We start from the raw sequence: 13,344 nt of genomic DNA on the forward strand, positions 1-13,344 counted from the left end.
GGTTGTGAAACTCACTGAACTTGGCTTCCTTGGTCAATATGTAAAGAAATATTTTTTGCAATTGTTGACTTGACTCTGAACCAAGTCCAGAATTACAATGACGCTCCCGTTATTGCTCGTAGCCAATAATTCCCAAAAAACTTGGTGAAGTGGACAGCTCGTATGCTGCCCTGAATCTCCGAGGAAACACTAACATCCTCACTCGGATTTACTTGCATTGCAGAATGTCTTGAGCATCTATGTCCAGTGTAATCACATCCAAGTGCTGCAAAAATCTGCAAAGCGTTCTGGTGAATTACTGCAATGAGAATCTTGCGGCATTGTGTGAAGATTCAAGTGCACTTTGCCCCACATCCTTGATAATTATAAAATCCACCTGCAGGATTCCTGGTCATCCAATATATTGTTCCAGGAATAGAAACAATTAGTTTTATGGTCTGGGGGTACAGGCAATGTCTATAAAAAGAAGACTTCTGCATGTTGCCTGATATTGGTAGACCACAAATGAAGTCTGGGCAAACAGAGTTCTTGACCTTCGTATAGCAGCTGGCATCAGCTTATCCAAAATTGTGAACGGTGTACGAGGCAAAAACCAAGAGAAAGTGCACCAAGCTATTAATCAACTAGACCAATAAGACCAGAAGCATCAACTACCTCATTCCGAGTTATGGACCACCACAGTACTAAATCGAGGTAATGTGTCCTGATATGCATATCCTACCCTTCTATCACCAACACACAATTGGACCTTCATAGGAGATGGGATGGACTGTTGGAGGCTTTGGATCAAATTATTATTTAAGGACAATCAACTCCTCAGTCTCGGGTTTACCCAAAGGTTGGGTAACTAACAACCGCAACAATTCTAAAACTCGCATTTTCATGGACATTGTGGGCTGTTATTAGGAGTTAGGAAAGATGAGAATAGCTCTGCAGAAGATAAATTAACCCTCTGTCTGTAAGAGGGTGACTGCATGAGAATGATACCCGGCATCAATTACTCATACTGGTATGAATCATATATTCGCAATTTCTTTAGACATTGAAGCAGCTCCTTTAAAAAAAATTTATAAATTTAGAATAGCCAATTATTTTTTTATTTATTTTCCAATTAAGGGGCAATTTAGCGTGGCCAACCCACCTAACCTGCACATCTTTGGGTTGTGGGGGTGAAACCCACGCAGACATGAGGAGAATGTGCAAACTCCACACGGACAGTGACCCAGGGCCGGGATTCGAACCCGGGTCCTCAGCGCCGTAGTCTCAGTGCTTTTTAAAAAAAATGTATTTTATTACGAACATGTATCAAAACAGGTTACAGTGAACAAACACCCCGGGAAACATCCAATCAGCTATACAGTCTGTGCAGAATTTTCCTCTTTTCTGCCCACACCTCTCACATTCATCTGCTACCCCATGAAAGAACCCACTCATTCTCACCCGAATCATATGCACCCAGTGCACCACCTTAAACTGTATCAGGCCCATCCTTGCACATGAGGTGGTCCCGTTTACCCTACGCAGTGCCTTACTCCATGCTCCCCAATTGATCTCCCCTCCCAAGTCCGCTTCCCATTTCTCCTTGATCTTCACCGCCCGCTCGCCTTCCAGCTCCCCCAGCCACTTGTATATATCCACAATTCTTCCCCCCGTTCCACAACTGGAAGCAGCAGTCACTTCAGCAGGGTGTATCCTGGCAACCGAGGGAACCCCCTCCAGACCTTTCGGGCAAACTCCTTAACCTGCAGATACCTGAACTCACTCTTCCCTCGGAAGCTCTACCCTCACCCTTAGCTCCTCCAGACTAGCGAACCCTTCCTCCAAATACAGATCCCTCACCTTAACCAGCCCCACTTCCCACCACCTCCTTTACACACTATCCACCCCACCCCCCCGCCTCAAACTCATGATTCTCGCACAGCGGCATTAGCACCGACATCGCTTCCACAACTGATCCCATATCTTCACTGTGGACTGCACCACCGGGCTCTTTGAATACATACTCTAAGCCATTGGCAACGCTGCTGTCACCATAGCCCTCAAATGTAGTCCCAGTGCTAACCACTGCGCCACATGCCACCCCTGAAACAGCTACTTTAACCAAGGATGCAACCAAGGTTTGCATCCGTAGATATAAATCAATTGTGGAGTTAGTGAATGACCAAATGTTTCATCAAGTTTAGTGCCAAGGTCAATTGATGTACACGTGTATGTGAACGAAGAAAACCATCTACTTAAAAATGTTAGTCAGGTCAACCTATATAAGAGATGCTTTGTGCCTAACTACTGATGCCTGGATCTACCTAGCTGAAAATTGTTTCAGGTAACATTTCCACTTTCCAATGAAAACTGGTCCAATGGCATTGCAAAGATATTTCAGTGCCCATAATTTTGAATGCTTCCTTGGCAGTGTCCCAATCACAGTACAGTATAACAGGCTTTGAGGTGAACGTAAAGAAAGAAAGAAAGCCAATGCATTGTTTTATTGGCTACAGCCAACTTGCTAAACACTTCCAAAAGCCATTGGCACAGATATCCGGCACAGTACAAGTAAATGGTTTTCACAGTCTAGGTCAGCAGACAGTTAGCTTCAATTTTGTGCCATCTGTTGCAAGGACTCACAGTTACAATGCACTGTAAGGTTGTCATTTGCAGTGTCAAAAGTACAGACAGCTGCTGTCTGAAACTTGGTTGCTCTTGTATACCTGCACTGTAATGCTAATGTCTCGGAACTGTGATTATAGAGTGGTACAGAGGATTTCCTTGTGAGGTTAGTACAAATTTGAATATTAACCGAGAATGGAAACCAAAAAACAGAAGGAAGAATTGTACAACTATAACAATACTGGTACAACCAGCTTAAATGTAAGGTTTTCAATTCTCACCCGTATGCTCCCTGAACTCTACCATTGCTTTCATGGTTTTTGAGTCTGCAAGTGCCATAAGCCAGAAAAGCTTGGTTCTTCCACAGCCTTCATGAAGGTCCACTTTAATTGCTTCTTCCTCCTCTTTAAACACCTACAGTTTTCAGAACATTGTACATCAGATTATTTCAAGGAGAATCTTTGGGGGATAAATTGTCATATTTGGAAACATTTTCCTTAGAAATTCACAACTTTTATTCGCACCTTAAAGAGCTTTAACCACCCCCACCCCCCAGCAAGTTAATGCTTTTTCATTACATTTCAGATGTTGAAACTGATTCACTGTCAACAAGAGAAGAAAAGGAACTGAGAGTCACAGGGAGCGGAACTGAAGTTCATAACATTCAAATAAATTTACGAATTGTTTTTAAATGCCATCTGATTTGCTTCCAGCACGTGTAGCCCAAGTTATTGAAGTTCAAAACTGCAGAAGAGCTTTAACTACCTTGCAGAAGCAAGTAAATAATTTTACTCTGAAACTTCTGCTTATGTTAGGCTCTAGTCATTCTGCTCTTGCATGTAGGAAATTACTGAAATAAAAAGGTTCCACCCACCCCTGCTCCTCCACTTTTCGAAACAGAATCAGGAATTTGTTCAAAACATTCTACAAATACTGGTGAGATAGCCTCTCTGAAATTCTCATTCTTTTGCCCACAACAGAGGGCAGCAAAGAATTTGACATTTGCAGAATAAGAAACACTTAGTTAACTGCTAACTATTTATACACTGAGTTTAGAGCTTCTCAACAGAATTATTTCACTTCTTTGTTTCCCCTTCTCTGTTCCGCATCAGTCCTTGCCCAGGATGGAGTAGTTTTTTTTTGTAAATTGTGCAAACTCTTGTTTGTTTGAGCGGATTAGGATTCTAAAGGCATTTTTTTCTACATTCGCAAAAGATTGCTTCCAAACAGATCTAAAACTGGTTAAAACTCAAAAATACTTAGGACGCGATCTAATGGCGACGCTGCGCCAGAAAAGCAGCTGGCCACGGTGCAGCAAGGCCGATAAAAGCCGGGAGACCCCGCTCCTGCGGTCTACCCGGCTCGCAATGTGATGTACCCGGTGCGATGTAAATCCCGCCCACACTGGGCGGGATCGCTTTTTGGCAAATCTGCATATTAAAGTGATTCCCGAGGTACTGAAGGTTAGGGATTTGTCCCCTTCACCTCGGAGATCTCGGGCTACCGTTTGGTACTGGTCTCCACAAACGGGGACCCGACGGAACGGCACACGTGGGAGTCTCCAGGGGATCGGAGGTCCCCAGCTGCATGCCCTTTGGGCAGGGTGGTACCCTGGTACGGCTGGTGCACCTGGGCACCGAGTGCCAGCCTGGCAATGCCAAGGTGCCAAGCTGGCATTTTGTGCACGTGGACGATAGGGTGGGAGGTGCCCTGCCTGGGCATTTAGGGGTAGGGGAATCCTCCCAAAGTGCTTTTGGGCAGTGGAGAGGGGGTGTCAGGGGTCGCTTCGGGAGCCTCGGAGATCCCGAGACCATTTTAAAATGGCGTCCCGATCTCTCGCTAGACTGGGGAGTTCCAGCGAGAGGAAATCCTCGGTGTGCAAAACGGGGCTATGTGCAGCCTTAGTTGCACGTTCCCCGCTGAGGTCTCTTATACAACGCAAGTCGCTCTTAGAATTTAATCCTTGCCTGTCTTTGATGTGTTCTTGTTCTTCTATGGAGATGGAGGAAACGGTCACAGTCTGTGCAAAGATTCCCACACACATTGCAGTGGATAATTGCTGGAGTCTCACCATCATCATGGTTGTCGCACATAGGCTAAGGAAAAAAAAAACTATTAACTTGGGCACCAATGAAGAAAAACAATGCAGAAGGTAAAGTGTTCAATTAAATGCACTCTTCCAATGGTTCGAATAAATCATAAGATACAACAGAATAGAATGTTTCACTGAACAGGCAGGATTTATTGGTTGATCTTTACCAAAAGATATTGCAGCTTTTAAAATATTAAATTTACACAGGCAGAATAATGTTCTATCCAATAATGTTCATTTATAAGCTCAATGCTTATTTTCCACATAAACTAAATTACAAAACATTCTTTAAACTGGAGTCAATTTAAAATGTTTGCTTGTTCCATCTCTGCAAAATACAAGATTGACAAAGGTAGCACAGTGGTTAGCACTGCTGCCTCACAACGCCAGGGACCCGGGTTTGATTCCAGCCTTGGGTGACTGACTGGATTTTGCACGTACTCCCAGTGTCTGCATGGGTCTCCTCCAATAATTAGGAAGTGACCATTAAAAAAGCAAGACATTAATGACATAATTGCAATGTGCTCCCTTTGATCAAGGGCAGTGATTAGAAGGGGAACCCCACCCTCCATTGGCCTACATTCATTTGATTTGGCTATATTTAATATTCTCTGGCGCGACACACTGACTATCAAGTCTACTGAGACTACCAAGTCTCTTCCCTAGTAATTCCAACATCAATCGTGTAATAGGTTGTTTATTTTTCATTTTCCCCTAATGCTTGTATTAATTCTGTCTGCCACAGGTCTGCACAAATATTGATGCTGCCCAACTCACACAAATTCTTAACCTATTTTCTCCAATTGCAATTAATCTCCGAGTTTGACATCAATAAATGTACATCTTTGCATTGAGTTTGCGCCCAGCTCAGCAATGCAAACAGTGGTGGTCCTGACATGTTCACAATCCCGACCCTTACCATTTGCTTTTGCTGGCCATCCTTTCCCATCCATCTGCCGGAGGAAAGCCTATCAACATGGTCTTGATCCAGCACACACAAAGAAGCCAGAGCCAGCCATAACTGTGGAGCAAAAGGATAAGCAGAGACAATTAGGATCTTATCCAACGTCCAAGTACATCCACTTGTTAACTCATTTTATTTGGTTTCAAATATGCTTTACATATAAAATACCATTACCCTCGTTGTTGTGGTGCATTGAATAGGCACTCTGTATTCTTCCTCCATTTTTGTTAGGGCAATAATTGTTTCAGCAATAGCATTTTTTGTGACACGAGACCAGGCTTCTGATAGATGCCCCTAAAAAAACAATCCTACAAGTTAATCAATGTCATCCAAACACAAGATAGTTCAAAGAAAGTGGATGCAACTATCTTCTTACTGGATATCAAAATCTTTATATTGTAATTTTTCCCATTAGGTGGTCGGTATCTTCCACTTCAGCAGTAAGTACCTTAGTCAGATTATTTCTTAATGAGGCCAGCCACACATCAAATGCTGGAAATATGCAGTAGGCCATCTGTTTGCTCATTTCCAACAAACGTGGCTCCCATAAGCATCTCACTCAAAAATAAATATCAACCCTCTCAAAAACACAGTAAATTAAACTCTTAACTTCTTCTGATGTTAAAAGGTATAGGTCCAAATCTTCTGCTCCTCGGACCGTCAGAGACCGGGCATACAACCCAAACTGCACGCCTGGACACTGCGGGAAGTCCTTACATGCTGACCTCCATGGGAACTGCCTGGGAAGTTTCAACTTCTGGTGTGCAGTTCCCTGCTCCCCAGGACCCTCTGTGAATGCCCGAGTAGAATCGGAGACTTCACACAGTTCCGATGTACTAACCTGAACAGTTACCCAAGAAATATTAGGCAGATAAACTAGTCTAAATCCTGGGTAATTCCATAACTGACCCCCCCAATCACCCACACTAAACCCTGACGACCCCCTGAAGGGGTAACTGAAGGGGATAAATTTATTGCAGCTGCAAGAACCTCAACTAAACTTCTGGGACTGCAGAAAAATAAAGAAACACAAGGCAAAGAGGACGTTTGATAGCCCACCAGACTGCCGTAAACTGATAACAGTCAAGGACTCACAAATGGATGCCTGTTTGTGTTATTTAATGATTGGATAGTTTAGGATAGTCTAATTAGGCGCCTTTGTTGTGATTGGATATTATAACTAGGAAAATATGTAGAGGTTGTAACTGGTTAAATATACTCACGTGACATAAATGAAGTAACCAGAACTGCTAACAGTAATCAGATATTGATTACGTCAGAACAAATGGATACTTTTGATTGATATATGCAAATTATTTCAGATAAGCTAAGGTATAATTACTGTGGAAATGTATCATTCTGGAAGTCTGTGAGCCACTTGTTGGTGACAGGCTTCCCTGCTATAGCTTGAATAAAGATCTTGGAACGAGAACTCAGTATTGTCTGGTCACTCACTCGTGGGGAACGAAGTCTGTGGCAGCTGGATAGTTGTGAAGCTCCCCAACATCCCTCGACTCCCAACCCCACTTTACCACCCCTTGAACCCCCAACCACCCCAGCTGCCCACCACCCAGCAGACAACCCCACGAGAGCGGACTACCATGCACTTACCATCCCACTCACTTGACCAACCCCCACCTTTATCTTCCTGTACTTAAGGCATTTCGACTTGACAACAAGACTGCTCGACTATCAATAATATTTAGTATTTTAATAAAGTAGCAACGCCAGATGATTACAACTTACTGCTGCCATGTCCTTTATTAGTTTAATTATTATTTCTGAGATTTGTGGGGGTGTGGAGCCTTTCATCCACCAGTGGCTTTCACCTCGTCGAATAGAGCTGTGGAAAGGATCGATAAACCATTAGGAAAATTGTTTTGTCATCTTATTTGCAAGTCATTATGAAAATGTTTTGCAATTAACACACAAATGGGTATCTCAACTCCTATTTAGCTATGACAAGAATCCACTTCAGTGAAAAACAGATTACCCGCTCAAGGTGAAATATTCCCTCCAAAAACACTGGGCTGGATTCTCTGTTTAAGCGGCTGAGTGCCGGCTGAAATGGAGAATTTGCAGGCATTTTACGACGCCAAAATCAACACCGAATCCTCACTGATTCTGGGACCGGTGAGGGGATAGCAGCGGCGCCGGGTGAAACTCCCAGCTCCCGCGCCAAAACCGTCCGGAGAATGGCTGGGTCCCTGGCTGCAGCAGTCGCGCCGTAAAACGAGGCGCCAGCTGTGTACGGACCCAACCCGCCAAATATGGCCCCACAGGTCATCCCCAGCCAGCGGCACGGCTCCCGGCCGAGTGTGGCGGCACTGGACACAGTCCGCAGCTGCCACACAGGGTTCCCGACCGCTCAGACCACACGTCAACCGCGCAGTCGTGAACTCAGCCCACCGGGGACGGAGCATCGCGGGAGGGCCTTTGGATGACTTGGCAACGCCGTTTCAACGGGGCGCGACGCCATTTTGGAGGGGCAGAGACTCCAAAACTGGCGTCAAACCAGCGCCGGCCCCGATTTGGGCTTCGGAAGGGATTCTCCGCACGAACGCCGATTACGATATCGGCATTGGGCAGCAGATAATCCCGCCCACCATGTTTGTAACAATTACATGAACATTGCTATGGAAGAAGCTGCACACCTGAATTATTTTAAGAGCATTTTACAATGTATGAAGTCCATCATAACTTATCAGGCTAATTTTCAGTCTTGGTCCCAGGTCTGATCAGAAACTCAAGATTAACTTTGTAAGAATCAAACTATCCTACATGAAAGCTCAAACTAAAGACAGTCCTGAACTATACTGGCTTGCTAATAATATTTATGTGATTGGCAGCTGGAATTAAGTGCAAAGAGACCAGCTGAATGGTATAAGCAATGCGAGCCCTGGCTGTATTTTGTTCACCAGACAAGGAATGCAGAGGACAACTCTCGCATTCCTACTGCAGCTTAGTAAGAAGATCTTGTGGTTTAGTAAGAAGATTGCCTTTACCTGGGAACCATGCAAGTGTTTAAATCAGTAGCCTATATACTAATTATGGAGAGGAGCTGGTGATCAAGTTGCTTACATAATGGAAAGTGCAGATTAGAATAGAATTTCTACAGTGCAGGAGGCCATTCGGCCCATCGTGTCTGCCCCGCCCACACCCCAAAGAGCACTCTACCTAGGCCCATGCCCCCACCACATCCCTGTAACTCCACCTAATCTTTTTGGACACTAAGGGGCAATTTAGCATGGCTAATCCACCTAACCTGCACATCTTTGGACTGTGGAAGGAAACCGGGACACCCGGAGGAAACTCACGCAGACACGGGGAGAACGTAAACAGCTCCACACAGACAGTGGCCCAAGGTTGGAACTGAACCCAGGCCCCTGGCACTGTGATGCAGCAGAGAACCTGGGCTGGATTCTCCAAAGTGAGGCTATGTCCCCACGCCGGTGTAGCAGAGCTGGCGTTTCACTCTGGAGTTTCCTATAAAAAAGATCAGTCGATTCACTCACCTGCAGGGGGCTAGCAGGGACCCAGAGTGATTCACGCACTTCCGATTTTGAATCCGCGCATGCGCAAGGCGGTGGCCCCTAGCGGCCACGCCGAACACCATGGCGGACTCCGACCGCAGAGGTAGATGAGAAATGTAGGCGCCCCCGATCGGCCGCGCGCCTGAAGATCGGCCACCTCTAAGGTCCCCCTCGGTGTCCGATCCCCCCCCCACCAGGGCGGCTGCAGTCGGAGTCCGCAGCTGCCACGCGAGCTTCCCAAACGGCAATAGGTGGTTAGAACCACGCCGTCGAGAACTCGGCCGGTCGGGAGCGGAGGATTGCTGTCTGGGCCTCTGGCAATGGCCCCACAACCGCGCGGAGTACTCCGCGAACAAGCCGATTTGCGGGTCCCAGAGGATTGCCGGACCGGCGGCGGTCCCGGTTTCGGAGTGAAATTGGATTCTCTGCCCCTGCGCCAAACGCGATTTTGCCGCGGGACTGCGGAGAATCCAGCCCCGTGTCCAAGAATGCTTCAAATATGCACCAATACGACAGGCAAAAAATACCTGAAACATTTGAGGTATATAGTGCTCTGAATAAAACATGAAATTGCTCTATTACATGGATTATATTTAGAACTTTGACAGCTCGTCTTGAACCTGGGACTTCTACCATATGGAAAGCCATGGTCAGCTGGCAGATGGGAATACCATCACCTCCAAGCTCCCCTCCAAATCGCACTGCATCCTAACTTGAATATGTATCAACCTTTCCTTCATCTTCGCTGGGTCAAAATCGGGGAACTCTCTCCCTGAAAGCACCAGGGAGCACCGACACCACATGTACTGCAGCAGCTGAATGTGGTCCTGCTCATAGACAATTAGGGATGGGCAATAACAGCTGGCCTTACCAGCAATTCCCATATCCTGGGACTGAATTTTAAAAAGGAAGCGTTTTCTGAGATCAGAAGGTCATCACGGAGTGTCTTATGAAAATGCCTAGTTTACCAGATGCCTCTGTTGCAACAGAATGCACAATGCATATTACTACTGGACCAACACAGCTAATAATTGATCAACAAATTCTAACCATTTGTATTTTCTAGCTGATTATGGAGCAGAGTAAAAATTCCATATGAACTAATTTTCTAATATAATGCTGCAATTTACCTAAATAGCATGTTCATAATTTTCTAAAATAACAAGTGGGGCTATAAATTACAATCATTTTAGTGTTAAAACAATGAGAGTATTGATGTCATTTTTAGTTCCATTAAGAATGAAGTAACAACTTAGAAAGATGATTCTTACCCAGAGTTGAAGACTGAAGGTAATGTAACAGTGGTTACACCCTTCCCAGCAACTGTGCCAGGAAAACTACTCCCTTTGGCTTTCAGCTGCACAGTGAGGGCTTTGGAAATGCATCCCAAGAACATGTCCAAAATTCCCAATTTATTCCAATCTCCTTTCTCTGTGGAATGAATGATGTCGCTGATATCCGCTGGAGGAAGAGATTTCACGCCTATTATACTGGCAAGACGCACCGGCGTTACCTCTGGCAAAACACGGCGCAGTAAAGACGTCACCTGCAAACATGAGAGTTTGAATTCCAGATGGCTGCTAAATCTATTGCTTCAATTACAGCACATAATCAAAAAGCATGCAAAGAAATCTAGGTATTGTTGGTGCTTAAAATTAGAAAAGTTGGTAACAAATAATTTTCTGCTTCAGTGAAGTTTAAATTGATTAAAAAAAATTGACACCAGCCTGTCTTTGAACTCTTGGCGAAGCCGTATGCAGCAAAGAGAAGAGGTCTTGCAATAACGTGAGCTGCTGGGCCAAATATTGTCTTCCTACGTTGGAACCACTCAAAGCCAGTACCATAGAGAGCAATTCAAAACAGTATGCATCCGAAGAAGCATCCTCATCGTTTGGTTGAGAATTTGCATTTTCCTTGCTGGATATGGCATGTTCCCATTCTTCTCGCACTCGGGTGGCTTCCATGCGTATGGCTTGAACTATGTGTGCACATACCTGTTTGGAGAGATGATCGGAAGTTTTCAAAGATTGGATCAAGTATGAAGCAGGAGAGTAATTAGAGAGGTAGCGAAAACATAGCAGATGGATTGGAATGGGGAATTGTAAAGTTATTCACTTTGGTACGAAAATAGAAAAGCACATCATTTAAATGGTGAAGGACTGGGGAATATTAGTATTCGGAAGAACCCGGGTCTCCTTGTACAGGAATCCCAGAAAGTTTAAGATGCAGGTACAGTAAGTAATTAGGAAGGCAAATGGCATGTCGTACTTCCATCCCTTTGTAATAAAGGTTAAGAATAACAAAGTCTTACTTGAATTATATAGGATCTTGGTGAGACCACACCAGCAGGAGTGTAAAAGTTTAGTCTCCTCACTTAAGGAAGGACATCCTTGCCTTAGTGGGAGAGCAGATTGTCCCACAATGAGAGATTGACTAGTCAAAAATTATATTCCCTAGAGTTTAGAAGAATGAGATTAGATCTCATTTGAACACAACATTCTTAAAGGGCTTGACAGGTCTGATGCAGGAAGCCATATCCCCTGGCTAGGGAATCTAATTCTGAGATTCTGATCTGCAGTTTAAGTAGTCAGCTATTTAGGACAGCGATAATGGGACAATTCTTTTACTTGGTAATACTGAACTTGAATATTGCTGAAAAAGGGAAACAAGTTTCCAAAGCTTTTAATCTGACACTAGTCAGGACAAGCCCAAGACTATCATATTTTAACTATTATACTACAGGCGATAAGGGTGCCGACTGATTGGCTGAGGCACTGACATAGAGAAAGCAGCAGGGAACTGTAGGCTCCCCAAGCCTTTTTTTAAAAAAAAAAACCATTTGTTTTTATTTTCTCACAAATACAGAAACAAAAGATTAAATAGTAACAGAGTTATAATTGTACACCACATTAATCATCAGAGCTGCTAACAGGAATATAAAAAAAACAATATTACAAAGGCACTTTTTGTTCAGAGAATCAAGTTACATGTCCAGACAAGCGTTTAATGTGGCAGATAAACAAGAATTTGATGGTAACTGGTCCGTATAAGAGTTGCTTCCTTATGTAGAGTCCCAACCTTCCTGACACACAAATAAGGCTTGAACATATTCCTTTGGTCTGGAGAATGGGTTCCTGCATACGAATATATGTTGCATATAATCATACGCTAGGACTGGTTCCCAGCAACAAAAGGACCTTGTTCAAGCTTGAATCACCCAGAAAGCTTGAAAATCCTATCCTTCCCCATTGCTTACTCTATAGTACTGCCTCAGCCAATCAGACTCAGATTGCCAACCAATCAGCATCCCTTTCTCCTGTAGTATAAATTGTTGTGATTGTTTGAAATTCGGCATTCGTGCATTTCTCCTGGCGAATGTAAGCCGAAAAGCTTCGGCAACATGCCTCTCTTTTCAGCTTATAAATTTCTTCACTCAAAGGGTTGTGTATCATTGGAATTCCCAAACCCAGAGAGCTGAGAATGCTCGGTTGAGCATATCCAACAGTAAAATTTTTTGGATACAGGAATAGTGCAGGAAGATGGAGCTAAGATAGAAATCAGCCATGATACTGTTGAATGGTAGGACAGGCTCAAAAGGCTGCATGGTCTATTCTTGCTCCTATTTGGTATTTTAGTTTCTGATATATTTAAATCATAACATTTTATTTTAAATGAAGTGGGTGGAATTGAACAGAGTTGATCCATTTTATGATTAGGGGGCTGTGAAGTGCTTTGAAACATATTTCTATGTTAATGGTGTATAGTTCTGTGGGAGTTTTAGTTATTGGCCCTTGGAAGAATTTCAATTTGATCAGAAGCACAATCTTCTGTGGTGACCCCCTGTTCTGATTAACATGGAGCACTTATCATCTGCAGCAGCTTAAATATTCACTGCTCTCCAGGGCTTCCCAAATCTTAGGTTGTGAATATAACAGAATTGAGAAGTTTCAAATCTGTAGGCCTGCTTCATCCATTATTGGATGACTTTAAGTATTAATGTCCAATAGAATCTTTAAATTAAGTTGAAGAGACACAATTATATAAATCGTAGCCAATGTTCTCCGAGGGTTTTGCTCAGCCACCACCACCTCAGCTGATCAGTGTCTGACATTACTTTGTATTCAAATTTTAACTTTGTTTGCTGCATACAA

General features: G+C 43.9%; 1 protein-coding gene across 19 annotated transcripts in view; it reads right to left on the reverse strand.

Annotated features, from left to right (window-relative positions):
• The window catches only part of mycbp2 (MYC binding protein 2), a 224,287-nt gene that overhangs the window by 9,214 nt on the left and 201,729 nt on the right, over positions 1-13,344 (reverse strand). For all 19 annotated transcript variants that reach the window (XM_072476174.1, XM_072476181.1, XM_072476189.1 and 16 more), the window contains 7 exons: positions 10,921-11,187; positions 10,465-10,739; positions 7,407-7,503; positions 5,835-5,954; positions 5,616-5,717; positions 4,572-4,700; positions 2,886-3,018 (listed from right to left, as the gene is read on the reverse strand). In XM_072476174.1, the coding sequence (XP_072332275.1) occupies positions 2,886-3,018; positions 4,572-4,700; positions 5,616-5,717; positions 5,835-5,954; positions 7,407-7,503; positions 10,465-10,739; positions 10,921-11,187 (1,123 nt within the window). The remainder of the gene's footprint in view (positions 1-2,885; positions 3,019-4,571; positions 4,701-5,615; positions 5,718-5,834; positions 5,955-7,406; positions 7,504-10,464; positions 10,740-10,920; positions 11,188-13,344) is intronic.

The sequence above is a fragment of the Scyliorhinus torazame genome, chromosome 15, assembly GCF_047496885.1.
Source record: "Scyliorhinus torazame isolate Kashiwa2021f chromosome 15, sScyTor2.1, whole genome shotgun sequence".
Lineage (NCBI taxonomy): Eukaryota > Metazoa > Chordata > Chondrichthyes > Carcharhiniformes > Scyliorhinidae > Scyliorhinus > Scyliorhinus torazame.